Genomic DNA, 17,043 nt, shown 5'->3' on the forward strand with positions numbered 1-17,043 from the left:
CTTTTACAGCACTCTGCTTTGGCTTTTCCTCCAGATATCTCTGGATTGTCTGGTGATTCAGAGACTTCTCCCTTGGTGTGGTGGCAAGAGTTCTATGTGAGATACTGCCTTTATCAGAATTTAAATGCTGGGTTTGTTTGGGGGTTTTGTCCATTTCTTTTTCTAAATTTGGATCTTAATAGTGTTTAAATTGGCAAAAAGATAGCCCATATTCAGTACTAAATTCAGTACTTGACAGGTTAGTTTAATGCCCCCCATTACTTAGCTTTAAATTTGAGCTAGGGAAAGCCCTGATCTTTGTGCAGGGTACTGGTACTGAAGGTGTGTTGGTGATCAGGAAGGTACTGAGAGGTTGGGAAGGTACTGAGAGGTTGGGAAGGTACTGAGAGGTTGATGTTGCTGCCTGTGGCAGTGGCTGAGAGCAGAACTGCTCTGCCTCCCTTGTGGCAGGGAAGTCTTGTCTGGGAGACAGGATGAAAGAAAGGGCCGGCAGTGCCTCTGGCTCGGGGTGCTTTTGCCTCCCAACTCAGAGCAGCCCAGTTAAAGCCCTGCTGCTGCTGCTGCTGCTGCTGCTGAGGCTCTGGGGACAGCAGCGAGAGAAGGGAGCCAGGAGGGTCACAGGGGTGGTCAGTGATGTAGGAAAGAAACAAAACCTGTCTGGGGTAAGCTACCAAAAAATCAAGGGCAAAAAAACATGGCAAAGGCAGCAGGGTGGGTAGTGTAGGTGGGCTGATGAGTAACCACAGCAGTGATTATTGTCTTCAGGCCTCTTCAAGCATGTCAGTTATGGAGAAAGTGGATGAAAGAATGTACATTACAGTAATGATGGTCTGTCAGAGTAGCAAAAAACCTGCAATTATGGGATACTCTGCCAGTCTAAATTCATTAATATTTGAGAGCTTAAATTATTCACTGCATACAAGAAGATATGTTTTCCATAATCACTATCTTTGCTTCCTTTTCTGTGTTTTAGTACCTGTTCTCCATTTTCACTTTCCCCAGTGAATATATCTTATTCTTTTATCTCTCCCAAGTTTGGCAATGTAATGATTAAAATAATGAACCTCTTCTTGAGAGTTTGATTGACTACAGGATCTCCTCTTCCAGCCTTTCCTCCTTCTAAAGCTTAGAAAAACAATCATTTTCTTTCTTGTGGTATATAGAATGAATTATTGAAAACACTCCAAATCTTCTTGATTTACATCTAGAGGGACTAAAACAGAGTTTCATGTTTCCAGTTCATTATGTTATGAAATATGTAGTTCAGACCCTTTATAGATTTTTAAAAATTCAGTTGCAGTTGTTAGTTTAATCCTATTTAAATAATACTACAGGTAACAGATTTTACTTTTTGAAAAACATAAATTGTAGGACAACTTATTTTACAGAACAGTGTCTTCTAAATTAGCTTGTGCCATTCTGTCTCTCTTTTTTTTGCCCTCCTCTTTTCTCCTCCTTTCTTCCTCCTTAAAATGATGTGGTTGGTTTTGCCACGTGAATTATCAAACATTTCTTCCTTAGGACACAAAAATACTTAAAAATATGATATATGAATTATAAAACTTGGAAAAATTAAAAATGTAATTATGTAGAGATCCAATTCAAAAGGTGCCTTTGTTTCATAAGCTACTTTGCACAGGTTTGGTAAATGTAAAAATCCTGAGATAGTGCAGTGCTTATTTCAGCAATGAGTACCTTAAGAGAACTGCAAGGTGCAATATTTTTTACTTAGTATTTCTGTATAAGAAAAGGGATTTTTGGTGGAAGCAAAACCAATAACACTGTCTTCAGCAAATTAATATTAAGGACATTAGCAGTTTAGATTGCGAAGCTGAACTTTTTCTTTCCTTAGGCTATTGATACACATTATAGCATCCTGTAGCATGGGAGGGAATCCTACTGACTTCTTGTAAACAGCTCAGATACTGTTGTTGCATATTGCCTTTTTTGTGAAAAAAGTTCTTACTTTTATCTGTCTGATCAAAATTACCTTTGTTATGAGCAAGGAACAAATATATTTTCTGTCTCTGAGGTAAACCACACAGTGCTAACTAAACAGCTTTTTCAGAAATTCCTGTACCATTGACTGTACCTCCTGCAGCATCTTGTAGCTCTGTCAATTAAGCAACCAAAACACTTGGAAAATTCAAGTGAAAAGCCTTAAATGTGCATACAGTTACTAAGGAATATTCAGTGCCATCAAACAGTGCACCTGTTGGGACCTGGGAATATATCTGGCCTGCAGATTGAAAGGTTTCCAACAGCACTGGAGAGAGTTGAGGAGATCTTGTTTTATACCCTGAGTTGTTTCAGTACAAAGATGGATGAGCTCTATGACCATACAGAACTCCTGAAGACACAGTATTAAACTGGTGAAACAGTTCAGTCTGGTGATTAGCTGGGATTTAAAAGGAGGCTGAATCCCAGTTTGTTTGCACCATATTTTTCATATCATAATCTGAGTTTCAAAGTTACCAGTTGCCTGCAGGCTACTCTAATTTAAAAAAAACTAGCCAGGAAGGAAATTTTATTTCCACCTTGAAACACAGTTTCTTTCCGGGATTTGTAATGCATTTTCAATTTACTGGTTTGTGAGGAACTGGAGACTGGCAAGTGCTGCAAACAGGATACAGGGTGCAATGAGTGGATTTCTCAGGTGTGCACTGGAATTGTCTTTGTGCTGCCTGAGTAACAGATTACAGGTGTAGTCAGGAAGGATTTCTTCCCCTCATCCCTTGCAATCAAATCCATGGTGCATGAGAATTGTTTATTCAACAGACTTCCTGCTATTGCTGGCATGTTGAGTATTGATGACACTCTTGACCTCTTCTGCTCTCCTGCCCTGGCATGATAAAGATCCTGCTCTTGGTTTATTTGGTTTGGTTGGTTTTTATAAAGAAAAAGCATTAAGTTGTGTCATCTGGTGTTTAGAGGTGTTTTTATGACCCCTTATTAGTGTTAGTCCATCAGGTATGTTTCTTGAGACACAGATAATGAGAAAAATACTGGTGAAAAAAGTGTTATTCTTTTGTTAATAAAGGGAGCACTGTAAATTCTGTGTAATGATCCTGCAGGGCTGTACTAAACTCTACCATAAACAGTCTCTTTAATGTCATGGTATAATTGTATGTCGTAAAAGTAAATCAGCACTTACTCCACAGAATTTTCTTCTTCAGTGTAGCACTTAAATTAATAATAAACATATTGTAATACCATTATAATAAACACATGCTTAACTACTTCAATAAACCAAGACTACTATGTACTAATTTGATTTTGTATGTAATATGTATACAATTAGAAGACGATGGTGGCTAACCAAGAGCTTTTAAAAAACTTGCTATGACCAACTATAAGATTTCTTGAAGTTTTTAATAGAAGGATTAGGAGTGCTGCTGCTAAGGGCCAGGGGTATTCCCATCCAACCTTACCCTGCATACTGCCAGCCTCTATCTCCTGTTGGCATTAGGAGTCACACACTGCCAGCCTCTATCTCCTGTTGGCATTAGGAGCCCAAAGTCAGTGGCTATTGCTGAAGAGCATTTCTTTCATGGTGCTGCCAGGCCAGAGCACAGACCTGGCAGGAGGCACCTCTGCCAGTGTGAAAGCAGCAGAAGCAGCTGGGAGTGGAGGGAGGCACAGACCATTGGCTTTTCATTGGTAATCCTGTGTTAGATCATAGTGAGTTATGAAACCACTCTCTGAAAGCACTGTCTGCTTTGCTGCTCTGCTGGGGGATTCTTCTTTCCTGTCACATCCACCACAACACGTGGGAGCCTCAGCCTCCAGTGCAGGGTCCTCCCTAATGCAGCAACTTCTCCATGCCTGTGATCAGCTGGACTCACCCACAGAGCATCTGCAGAGTCTGGAGCTGTCTGCAGCAGAGGTGACTCAGTACCATTGCTCACACCCCCGGCTGCAAGTAGGCAGCTCAGTGCAATCCACCTTGCTCTGCTTTGAATTATTGTGTACTCTCCTGAGCTGGAGAATCTGCTTGGGTGTGCATTTTGTTTGCTGTGCCTAGGAATAGCATGGACAATGGAGGGGGCTTGGCTGGAAATCATCTGTCATCATTCTATGTAATACACTCCAAATTATCACAAAGGAAGCTGTAATAGATGTAGAATTTAAACTCAAGTTTCATGAGCCCCTTCACAGTACACTTTTTGGCTAATAGTGGTATTTGAGGAAATGCAGATTATTTTTAAAAAATCAGAGGTCTGCACTAAGCAGGGTAATACTTGCAGATTTAGAAAATGTTATTGTTAATATACTGAAGTTGTGCAATTTTACAGAAAATGGTAATATAAGCTTTAGTTTGTTAAGACTTCTCACCCAACATGATGATTTTTCTCATTTTAAAGACATAAACAGAATAATGAAAGGTATAGATTTTGCTTTTTACATATATATATATATTCATCCCAGCAGACATCCCAGTAATTTGTTTGAAGGCTTGTGTATGTTCTGGCTGGTTTCTAAGCAACATGTTCCACAGCAATAGGATACAATACAGATTGTCCTATATCCTAGTCATTTAAGCCTCTCAGCTAATGATATTGTTATAGTTCATGTGTTTGTTTGAAATGTTCAGTTTACATGCAGCTCTCTTTGCCATCTAGGTTTTCATTTTGTGCTTTCAGTGGATGCTGTTCCTGCTGGAGCACTCATCTGAGCATCAGCACTGGCTGCAGACAAAAGCTTTAAATCACAGTGGTGTCATTTGAGAGATCTGGATGTCCTGCAGGGCTCCCCTCCAGAATTCTGGAGAGATGATCTGAAATGGCCCTCAGTAGTCTCCTCTCATGTACTTTACATTTACACAGTCCATTTCTAAGCTGAAATGGAAGTATGACCGAATAATTGTTTGAAATGAATATGCAAAAGAGCTGCTTCAACTTTTCTTAATTATATTGGATATAGTCTTAGCAGAAAAATGACTTATACAATAATGGAAAAAAGAACATTAAAATTATATAACAAACCAGTAAGGCTTTTTTTTTAATGAAAGCAAGATAACTAAACCAAATAAAATAGTTCCTTTTAAAAATTATATTCTGGCATACATGGAAGTTGTGAAGGCATTCACTCATGCTTAGATGATGTCTGATACTTTTTACAAGATGAATTGGTGATAAATTATTTTTGTTTTAAAATGAAGAGTATTTAATATGCTGTTGTTACCATCTTCAGGCTGATGGGGAATTAGTACCACAATGTAAAATACATTTTATCTTAAAATTCCATACAGCTTACTTAGAATCATTTCCAACAAATTAAAAGTAGCTATTTTCATGGTTTTCTCACCTCTCCTTTTTTGACATGCTATATAAATGAAGTTAACATTATATTAACAAATTTCTGACTTTGGACTGGTGGAATATGTAATACCATGTGCAAACTACCATGTTCCATAACCTTCCTGAATTATGTACCTCGCATATCACCTGCTCTTTCTTTTACTTACTACACAAAATATACTTTCTGCTATATTTTTTTTATTTGCAGAACAAATATTAGTGGGAAAAAATTAACCAATTTTTAATAGATTAAGTACAATACCTCATCATAGAGCTGAGGGAGAAATCTCAGCTCAGGAGAAAGCAAAACCTATTTCTGGAGGATTAACCTAGCATAAAGTTAGGGTGTGTAGAAAATCCAGACTTTAGGATGTGAGCAGATGGGGTGTGGGGTGCAGGGCAGCAGTGCAGGATGCCCAGAGAGCACTCGGTGCTCAGGTTCTGCAGCTCTGGAGCTGCTGCCCTGTGAGGCTGTGTCCCAGTTCCAGGGCAAAGGTGATGCTGGGATCACTCCCGGTGGAATTCTCTGCTCTGTGCAGTGCCACCCGCTGGTGACACCCTTGCCTTAGGGGTCCAGCTGCTTCAGCCCAGGGGACAGTTCTGTGTCTCCCCGCAGTGCCGGTGCCACTGCAGCCTGTGCCGGGAGCCTCTGCCCGCTGTGCCCCAGCCTCCAGGGGGCACGGGCTGCAGAAAAGCTGTTGGCAGCTGGCAGAGAGAAATGGAGGCTTTCGGTGTCCCAGCTTTGCACTGAAAGGAAACGGCCGCGGTTCCAGCACTGTCTGTTTCCATGGCAGCCAGCCTAGCAGCCTGCGCTGGAGTTTCTGCCGCTCTTGGAAATTTCCAAGGGGTTATGGAGGAATGTTGGACATTACATTTTCTCATTTCCACTTGCAGTTTGAAGTGTTTAAATAGGTAATATCTGTTGGATTATAACTTCAGGAGAATAATGAGATTATTACATACACAACATTAAAAAAAATCTCGATGTGTTGTGTTTCTTCCTGCTGCCATTTGAAAGGACTGTGTGGTGTCTTCTGGACCCTGTGTCCACGGTGAAATGTTTGTTTCAGCTGTGTAATTGAGAAATGGCAACAACTATTTGCTGTTTCATAGTACCTTCTATAAGAAGATTAAAATTTGATCTTAAATTAATAGGCTATGTAATGAACTATGTTAGATGTGGAATTATTAGTGCTGGAACCGCTGGAACTGTGCACAATATGTGTTCTGGTTTTTTTCAAGGCAAGAAACAGTGGTGAAAGCTTGTCAATCAGTGTAGATAGCATGGTTCCTGCAGGACAACTATTGATTTATTTTTGGCCTCTTTACATTCCAGTGCTTGTGATTATGTAGTACTACTTTGAGACTGCTCTTCTATAGGATACACGTTACAGATTCGTAACAGGCATCACTTGCTCAGCTCTGATAAAAGCTGTTTGTTGTGGGTGATTCAATAATACACTTTATTTCGCTCCTTCTGCCACTCACAGCGAGTAAAACATGCCCAGAGAGCTGTTTGCTGCCTTTCCAAGGTGTACAGAACGTGCTGTGTCTCCTCAAGTGCCTGCTTGTGGCACTTCTCCTGCTCTCACCCCCAGAGCGCTTCAGCAGGAGATTGAGAGCTGCTGGTTCTGGTTATCCTCAGTCTCTGCCCTTTGGGGCACACTGTGTGTGAACCTGAGCAGGACTCCTGGGGTGAGAACAGGGCATTCATTGGCTTTATAAAAGTTACTGCTTTACAGAAATTCACTTCCACATAACCAAGTGCATTGGTTAATGGGTGAGCTCCCCTTTCTGCACCACCATCTCCATTCCCTGGTCAGAAGTGTTGATTCCCTGGTGTGCTGACACTGGAAGGAGCTGCCGAGTGGAGCACCAGCCTCTGGCACTCAGCTTTTGTGCTGGCTAAACACTCTCCCTCCAGTGCAGTCACAAGACTTCTGCTGACTCTGAGAGTCAGATAACCAGATGTTCTTACTGTGAGGAGGGATTATGCTTTTTTGTTTTGTCAGTAAGTATTAAATAAGCTATTCAAGCTTTAGTGATCATTTTATTGACTTAATAAAACACATGGAAATTTTGGAATCTCTCCACCTGGTGTTCAAGTGTTAAAATCGTATGTTTAGTTGAAAACAAAAAAGAATATCCTCCCTTCTCCCTCGGTCACAGCAGGAATTGGTCTGACCTCTCTGTGCATGGCTTTTATTCAGAAGCAGTTCACAGACAATTTTTAGAGTTGCAGTGGTGTGAAGGAGGATTCCTGCCAGATAATGTGAAGTGCAAAATATTTGTACTGTCTTTTAACAACTACATTTGCTTAATGGTGTTAACACTGCCCTTCTTTTGCACATGTACTTTAAATAGGAGGAACAGCACTAACAGCATTAATAGTTTTTCAACATATGTAAATATTTGTTAATGTTGTGCCTTCATTTTGGAAATCACTTATGATTTTAAATGTTGTGTAGGTAGCTTCCTGATTTTAAAAGTGTAAAAGTGAAAGGTAAACTATCTGGCAGCAAGCTGAATGGATTTACTCTGATAAGAACCATCTGTAAAACACAATGTTTGAGTAAACACCATTCCAAGGGCAACTTTGCTTTGTAGTACCTCCACCTCCTGTCTTTCGAGTTCTCCCTTCCCCACATTCCATGATGGTTTGTCTGTAAATGTTTCTTTAAAATAAAGGGGAGGGAGAAAAACAAAAGAAGGAAAAATCCAAACCCCGACCCACACTAGAACAAGAGTAAAAAATATATATACATATATAATATATATGTATGTGTGCATATATAGATATAGATATAGATATATAGATATATGTTGTATTTGGGTAATGCTTCAGTGGTTTTTAGATTTTTTGGTGGGTTTTTTGGTTTTTTTTTAGGCTGTCTTCTTATCTCAATCCAGCTTTACTAGATATACCACTTTGTGTGTTACTGACTGTTCTAGAAATCTCTTGCTATGTGGATTTCCATATATATCATAAGTAAAGTCTGTATTAGCTTTAATTACATTAGATTTAAACCAACCTGTGTTCTGTTCTAGATAGTTTCCCACAGAAATAAATGAGCAATTCTTTGCCATAAGTGGAATTCTCATATGGCTCATCCTTGTCTCTGAAGATAATTTCATTATATTTTCCCTATTGAAAACGTGTGATTCAGTTTCCATGACTCCCATCCTCCTGTCAGGCTGGCTGTTCTTGTGAGTCCCCATTTCCTCCTGAGCTTTTCACAGACCTCACTGCTGTTCCCTCCCTTCATACCCACAGCAGGCTCCCCTCCAGTACAGAGAGACACATCTGTGTGTTCCTGCAGAGACAGTGAAGGGTCACTCCTGCCTGTGCTGTGACTCCTGCTCTGACACCCTGACCTGTAACCCAGGTGTGCTCTGACTGTGTGAAGTTTTGCAACTCACAGACAGGTCCTTCTGCTTCATCCTTATAAACAGCTCTGCTTTTTACTTTGTGTCACTGTAGGGGCTGAAAGTATTTTAGATCCTTTAGATCCTTGTATCTCTTTCATAGAGATATCAATATTGGCTTTTTTTCTGATGGATTTGCTTTGGAGTAGCAAAACCTTTTTAGCTTTCCAACTTTAAAAAATAATATGTTTAGGGGTTTTATTCAAGATTGCTTTCTATTTGAAAATTTTCTATTTAATAATGCATTTGACTGCTCAATATTTATCTTTTTAAAAAGTGTAGCTATGAAACGCTTTTTCAACGTTAGTTTTGGAGTTGATTGCAAAAGCAAACATCTGGTTTTCATCCAGCTTGGTTTCTGTTTAACCTTGCTCTGGTCAAGTCAAAATCTTCAGTTATTATCTTATACCATCTTTCTAACTATGAGTCATCTCTTCTTTAGCATTCCCCTGCAGTGCTTTCCTATTAGTCATGCTACAGGCTGTCCTTTCCTTATTATGTAATATATAAGTTCATGATATTTATCTAGTAAGTGAATAACTACATGTTCTATATCTTCTATATCTCTAATTTTCTCACTGTTTCTATGACTTGTCCAGATACAGATGGGACAACTTCAAAATCTTCCCTTATTGCTTTGTAGTGCCCAGTGTAGATGAACAGATGATGGGCAGACAAGTAATGTTATGAGAGACAAAAAGGTTTGTTACATTTTTTCTTAAAAAATGCTAAAGCTTCACACGTGAGCACATAAGGTTTATGTGCAGGTACATTCTTACTGTTCTCTCCCTTTTGCTCTAGTCCCATGTATGTTCCCTTTTTACACTGTACATTGTTTAGGATATGGCTGTGTTTTTAGTCTTTCTGTAAAGCTTAAGCCAAGTATCTGACCATAAATGAAGCCACAAATCATAGATACATTCCTAAACTACACAGCAGGGCTTCCTATCATTTATATTTAGATATAATGTTCAGTATAATATATTCAATAATAATGTTCTTTCCCACTTGTGATTACTAACATTGAAAGCACATCCCTAGCAATGCTTAGGTAGTTATAGCTGAACCAGCTCCACCTACAAAATGGGCTTTATGAGAAGGCTTAGTGAAGAAAAAATTGTAAAAGAAAATTGTAAAGTCTGAACCGATCTGCTGTGCCACAGCCCTGAAATGTTTGTATTTGAACTCTCAATGTTTGTGTGACACAAGAAAATAATGTCCTTGTTTTCAGGACTTGCTATTCCCGGTCTTAATGCCTTAGCCAGAGGAATATCCTTCCTGTACTGCAGAACAGGAAATAAGCTGGTTCCTTTTAAATTCTGGAAACAATGAACTTTGTCCTTAGCTTAATTTTTTAAAAATTACATTCATTTTGATGTTTTGGACAATGCATTAGCTTGTTTTGCTTCCTTGTGAAATACAATAGGAACAGCATACCATAATCATACACCCATAATAAGCTCTCAAGTTGGAATTTCAGCATGTAAATATCACATCTTTAATGTGATTTATACTTTGTCTTAACTGTCCCTTGTTCAGAAGATGAAATTTCAGTTTGGGGTAGTAGCTATATGTGTCAAGGAGATAATGAAGCATTATGATAATTTGATACAGAAACAAGGATATGGGAGGGGTAGAAACAACTTTTTTTCCCCCTTGTTTTTCCCCCTGGCAACAAAAAGCCATAATCTTTAAAAGTATAAAGCTTTAATGTCTACCTCTTCCCCCAGGTTTTGTGGTTTCTGGTGTAGCATTTAATATATGTCACATTGGTTGACACACAGAAATGTGTGAGAAACATTTCATTAAATGTAATGAAAGGTAAGAAGTTACCTCTGAAGCTTTATAAGCTGTTTTTCCACATTTGACAGTACTGGATATATTCTGCCCTTTAAGTAATTATGATAACACATATCTCAGTCAAAAAAACCAACATTTTCTGATGTTCAGAGAGAGAATAAGGTGTGTTCCTGATTGTAACACTTTTTTGTTGTTTTTAAATAAGGCAGATAAAATTCTGCTTAGCTTCAGTTTCTTGTGTTTCAGCAAGGTTTATTTAATGTACTATCAGCCTTTATATTAAAAAAAAAACCTTAAGAAGAAACAATCAGCAAGACACACACAGACCTTTTCTTCTAAAATGCTCTGCACAGTTCATTTCTATTTCAGCCCAGTGAAGTCATGTAAGATTGGCTTAGGACATGCAGTGAGGCTCTGTAATCATTATGGGCTCCAGTTTATGGTTTAAACTCTTTCTACCTCACTGTTTTCTTGATGTAAGCTCAACACTCCTCATGAGGCCTGACTGGTGGGAAAAGTGGATGCACATGGGAAATACAATCCTGGCATCAGGGATGAGATTGAGAGCAAACTCCAGTGGAAGTGGGGATGGAAGTCATCCCTGGGAACTGTTAACAGCAGCTGTTCCTCGGATGGCTCCTGGGGGTTACTGTCAGGGCTGAATACACAGCAGAAAGGATTTCTGAGGTTGCAGTACTTGGTATCATTGGAATGGGGGTTTTGCACTGGATGAGGAGACTGTGCTCACACAGGAATCAATGTTTTCTTTTGTCAGTACTTCAGCTGAGGCTGCAACAGAGACGGACACGAGAACAGCTGGTGGACCAGGGCATCATGCCACGTAAGACTTACACCTAGTAATTTGTATTTCTGTAGTGTTAATTATGAATTGAATATATAAAATTATGAAGATCAGCATTTCTGTGAGATCATTAAAAATTACTTTAGCATTTGAAAAGACTTGTGGGATCCTTTTGATAACCTAAGTGAGCATGTAGTGAATTCACTGTGCTTCAGTGAATTCAAGTGCATCATGTTTCAGTTAAAATAGCCATTGTGACAGAAATGCAGGGATTTGTAGACCTAGTCTGATTCTGCTTCTATTTTCTCTACTTAAATAATTATGACTGATTTACTAAATAAACTGAATTACTTAAATGAGTTGGCATTATTAATAAAACCAGCAGTTTTTAAAGAGTAGAATGACAAAGGTTTCCAAACAAATGAGAGGTGCACAGGAAACATGGAGGATCTCTAAGTGGATAGCACTGAGATGGAGCACTCTACAATTTATGTTATTGCTAGGTTAACAGTTTTTACTCTTTTTGGTTATTTAGTAGCTAGACATCATTCTGTTTTCTAAGATGAACATTTAACTCCTCCACATTTTTCTATATCATTTTTAAATCAACACATCGTTCTTAAGGGAAGGTCCAGTTCTCTCTAATAACAGCAAGTATGAGGTATGGACAGCCAGAAAATTCAGTGGAATAAATTAAATTAAATTGGCATTTTGGCATTCTAAACCTTACCTCACAAAATTTCCACTGTAGGACAGTTTTGATAACTAAACAAACACCTTTGTAGATGGTGAAAAAGTTAACCATTACATGGTAATAATCTGTTAAATATTCCAGGTATTCTATAAAGGAGTATTGCTCATCTCTGCTAAATATAGGTGGATACAACTAGCACAAATCAAATGTAATCCTGCAAGCACAACTCTGAGGTGGTGTTAACACTCATACACACATTCTGGTTAGCATATTTCTTTAGAAAATTATTTCCTGTCCGTTTAACTCTTCCTCTCCATTCACAGCTTTGAAAAGTCCAGCTGCATTCCATGAGCAGATAAAGAGCCTGGAGCGAGCCAGGGTAAACCACTTTGTGTAGACTTGTGATTAACATCTGGAAATGGAGAGTCAGTTTTTTGTGATACTAAATTCTCTGAGTATATGGAAAAATTCTTACCATTACAGTAAAAATGTATTATTATTTTGGGAGAATTTGTTAAAATAAAATATCAAATCTGAGAGGAACTTCTCTGAGCCTTCACAGATCAGTGGGGATTAAATTTATGGGGGGTTAAAACATATGGGGGGTTAACCTCCAATTAAGGATTGGATACTTGGGGAAATTATGCTTCAGCAGTTTTTTTCTATGGCAAATCTATACTATTGTGATTATGTGGTGGTGTGGGATCAAACCAGAAACATTCCCATCTTGTCTGTAGAAGTTGGAAATCCATCAGCCCTGCTTAACTGCTAGGAAAACAGAACAAAGCAGGAGGAACCCCTCTACTGCCTGTGTTCTGACAGTGCTAACCCCCCATCTGAATGAAACTGCAACTATTCATTGATTGGACGTGGCTGATTTGTCAAACTGCTTTGAGTTTTTAAGTGAACAGTAGCTAATGGTGCTTCCTCCTCTCTTTTAAGACTGAAAATTTCTTGAAGCACAAGATCCGGAGCCGGCCGGACCGCTCGGAGCTGGTCAGAATGCACATCCTGGAGGGTACGTGCTCACAGGGGGCATCTGGAGCCTGCTCAGGCTGCTCACAGCAGGGCCTTGCTTCTGCTCTGCCTTGTCTCCCTGAATGACACTGCCTGGGAATTCATTCTAAAGGTTTATCTGCTCTGTTTCTCTGCTTCTGCAGTGTCTGTGGTAGTCTGTATTCTAAATCTGTGTATTAACAGATACATCTATGGCAGTGAAGGTATTCCCAGCAGTGTGTTTATTTGTTTGCTCTTGCATATTGTTCTTGATCTATAATGGTAATTATAGTATCAGATGTGTACATGGAGTGTTTCTATTTCAGTTTCTACTCATGCTCTAAAATGACCTGACAGCCTTATGCTCTCCTCTGGCCCTAAAGAACCTTTAATAAATGTGACTGTTATCCTGTTACCTGTTATACCTGGCTGCTTTTGATACAAGTGGAATGGTTACTGCAAAGACAAGACAATGTTGTTTGTCATGAAATTGGGGAACAAGTGGAACAGAATATTTGAATCAATATATCCTTTTAGAGACCTTTGCAGAGCCTTCACTACAGGCCACTCAGATGAAACTGAAGAGAGCTCGCTTGGCAGATGATCTGAATGAGAAGATTGCTCAGAGACCTGGCCCTATGGAACTGGTAGAAAAAAATATTCTTCCTGTAGACTCCAGCGTTAAAGAAGCCATTATAGGCAAGTAGTAGTCCCACAGCTTCTGTTTGTAATCTGTGTGGCATTGTGGAAAATAAATCATTTAACTCTTGAGGGTAGAGTTCACTAGAAGATAACACATGCTAAGTTTATTACTACTTACTCTTTCAGCTTCTGAGACCTAAACTTTGTTATCATTTAAATAAAGTAGTCCTATTTTTACATGAAACTTTGAAAATACATTTTTTAAAATAAAAATCATTACAAATAATCAAACATCTGTAGCCATCCCTCAGCCTGTCGTAGGTGTCTGCGTGCACCCCACATCTGTTGAATGTACCTTTTAATCTCTTACTAAAACCACTTCTGCTCCACACTTGGTTTTATTGATTTAATATGGCTCTCATATTAAAAACACAATACATACTTAGGTACCATATGTTTAGACTGCTGAAAACTGATCATTTTCCAGCAATTAGCTAATTCTGCCATAAATGTCTAAATTAAATTTGTGCAATTAAAAAAAACATTGTTTCTATGTAAACATTTTAGCAGTTGGACAAGAGAATTACCCTCAAGCTTTGGATGATTTTTCATTTGATGAAGACAGCAGTGATGCTTTATCACCAGATCAACCAGCCAGCCAAGAATCCCAGGGTTCAGCAGCTTCCCCTGGTGAGCCAAAACCAAGTGACTCACCCTCACCAATAACCCCAAATGCTGCTACATCAACACAGGTACAGTTTTTAAATGTTAAGATCTTCATAGTATGCTTTTGGTCTGGCACTGCAGAAGTGGGGCATGGTTTCAAACAGAATGAATACATCTGCTGCTACAAAGGGCTGTCTGGGACTCTCTTTTCTGCTTGGGGGTGTATAGAGTAGAACCCTGGCTTAGCTGGTGGCAGTGATGAAATTCCCATAGGCTGCAGTGAAGCCATAAATTCCCTGAAATTCATTATGACAAGATCTGCAGCTTTCCCAGAAGTTGTTTAAAAGGTCATGGCCATGGTTTACTCCAGCTGTTATTGATTACTTAATGTCTGTCTTCCTTCAGGGCAAGGTCTTGAACTCATTTAGAATGAAACTTTACTGAAAAAACAACAGTTGATGTCAGTTCTGTTACCCTCAGAAAAGTCCACAAAAAAGGTTTCCCACATAATTTAAATATTCTTTCCTATATTATTAAAATACTGCCTAAGGAATTTACTATTTAAGAAATCAAAATAACAGTTATGTTGATTTTTCTGAGGTTTTTAGTATTTCCTCAAGGTACTTACAAAGAAAGGAAAGTAAATGTGTCGTGGCAGATAAAATGTTATCTCTCTAGCAGAGCATCTAAATGTGTGAGGATTTAGAGAGCTGAGGATTTGCTCCTTACTGCAGAAAGTAATGTAAAAGTCAACTGTTAAATAAGTAAAAAAGAGACAGCTCTTGTTTATGCTCCAAAGTCTGTAATGTCTTTATGACCATGGACACCTGATAGCTGAGTGGTTCAGGATCTGGTGTTACTCTCCTTGGTTTTCTTATTATCACAAGAGATGGAAACAGTATTGTAAATTTTATATACAGAAACAATGCTGGATGGAAAGTACAGCACATCCATTGTATTTCATTGTTCCCTAACATACAGGTTAAAATATGAGTTCGGTTTCACATTGAGAGAACATAATTTGTGTTGAATAAATTGAAAAGAAACCACATGAAATTAGATTCCTGAGTAAGGAATTAGGTTCCTAATGGAGAGTTAAATAAAAATACTCAAAGCAATACATGCCAAAAGCTTTTCAAGTAGGAAGCATAAGAGAGATCTGTGATTGCAGAAACAAAAAGCAGGGCACTTGAACTTGATTGAAAAAGCGCTTCAGAAAAACCTTCAAGCCTTTGCTTATGGATTTCATATCACATTACAGCCACTTCTGTGCACACATCTAAAATGAGAAGTTGTTCTTCTGCAGAATAAAACAGATGCTCACCTTGTTGTTCCTTTTGAATTAAAGAATAACAGCACAGCAGGTCTCTACAGGAGACATGTCTGGGAATGGCTCCTTTATTCTTTAATTTCCTCTGATAAATTTTAAATTTTATTACAACAAAGTAAATACAAAAAATACAAAGAAAGTTTTGAATAAAGCAGAGTGCAGCCAGAGTTCTTTTCAAGGCTTCCTCCTCCGCACATTTCCAGACATCAGAGGATGTAACAGAAGTTTCAGAACCTTCAGCTCTTGCTGACTGATGACCTAAAACTTGCTTTAACCCAGTGTACTTGCATCTGGTAAGGATTAGGCATTTTAGTCATACTCTAAACAGATCAAATTGAGGTATTCACAATTCAGAAGATATTAAATAGTTATCTTCAAAACAGCTGAAGAATTTTGCTTGATGGCACAGAATGACTGTTTCCCTAATATATTCTCTGTAGCTTGTTAACCTGCTAGATTCTTGTTGGCATCCAGCAGAAAAGGTACAGAGATCATATTATTTGGAATAGGGATCTGATCAAATTAAATAATGACTAGTTTATGAAGCAATCAGGTGAAGAAGTCAAGACCTGTTAAATCTAAGTTTTTGAATTTAAAAATAAATTATGTGTATGGTTCATTGCTTTATCTAACACTTGCAGGTAAAATTGGGAAGTCTGTAAAAAGCTTTGTGTGTAGGTTAGGATAATGGCTAGTGTAAAGAGAAGTAATTTACTCTCTGGCAAGAGGAAAATGTTTAACACCATGATTTTCATGCAATGTGAAAAGAGGTAATTTGGGGTTTTGGTGGTGCTTTTTTTTGTTGTGCAAGTCCAGCAAAAACAGATACTGTGTAGATATCAGTTGCTTTCCAGAGCAAACACTTGGAAACTTGGAAATAAAAATAGAGACATTTGTATCTTTAGCCTGCCACCAGGCTGGATAGGACAGGCCAGGCATGTGCACAGTGTTTCAGTGACAGGGAGGGCATGGTAAATCTGCTATCTAATAAAGCAAGCATCAGGAGTTGTTCCTATGTGGCTGCAAGACAGGGATCAAACCCACTATTCAGTTGACTGGGTTATGGGCTAGAGTTGCCTCTTGGCAGCTGATGGTTGGGAACACAGTGAGATATCTAAATGAAACATGAAGATAAAATGGAAATTTCTTACAAATTAATTGTGAGCAAAAGTCAGAGAGCTTTGTTCATACAGACTGGCACCTTGGGAACTGCTATCCCAGAAACACAAAAGAACCAGGACATAGAGTTGCAAAATGTGTACTAATCCTTTGTAGTACAGAAAAATACAGGAAAGGTACAGGAAGAAATGAAACAGAAAGTACCTGTCAGACTTCATTATAATGCAAGTCTTGGAATTAATTTGGAAGAAAAAGGATGTTTACTGAT

At 38.6% G+C, this 17,043-nt stretch overlaps 1 protein-coding gene across 4 annotated transcripts in view; it reads left to right on the top strand.

Annotated features, from left to right (window-relative positions):
• MRTFB (myocardin related transcription factor B) overlaps positions 1–17,043 on the top strand; it is a 66,492-nt gene that overhangs the window by 28,781 nt on the left and 20,668 nt on the right. For 3 of the 4 annotated variants that reach the window (XM_059484484.1, XM_059484486.1, XM_059484485.1), the window contains 5 exons: positions 11,302–11,367; positions 12,346–12,401; positions 12,965–13,040; positions 13,556–13,717; positions 14,228–14,412. In XM_059484484.1, coding sequence (XP_059340467.1) covers positions 11,302–11,367; positions 12,346–12,401; positions 12,965–13,040; positions 13,556–13,717; positions 14,228–14,412 — 545 coding nt within the window. Of the gene's footprint in view, positions 1–633; positions 663–11,301; positions 11,368–12,345; positions 12,402–12,964; positions 13,041–13,555; positions 13,718–14,227; positions 14,413–17,043 lie in introns of those variants that run through there. The other variant, XM_059484487.1, reaches the window with a different exon arrangement.

This window comes from Ammospiza nelsoni, chromosome 17 (assembly GCF_027579445.1).
Source record: "Ammospiza nelsoni isolate bAmmNel1 chromosome 17, bAmmNel1.pri, whole genome shotgun sequence".
Lineage (NCBI taxonomy): Eukaryota > Metazoa > Chordata > Aves > Passeriformes > Passerellidae > Ammospiza > Ammospiza nelsoni.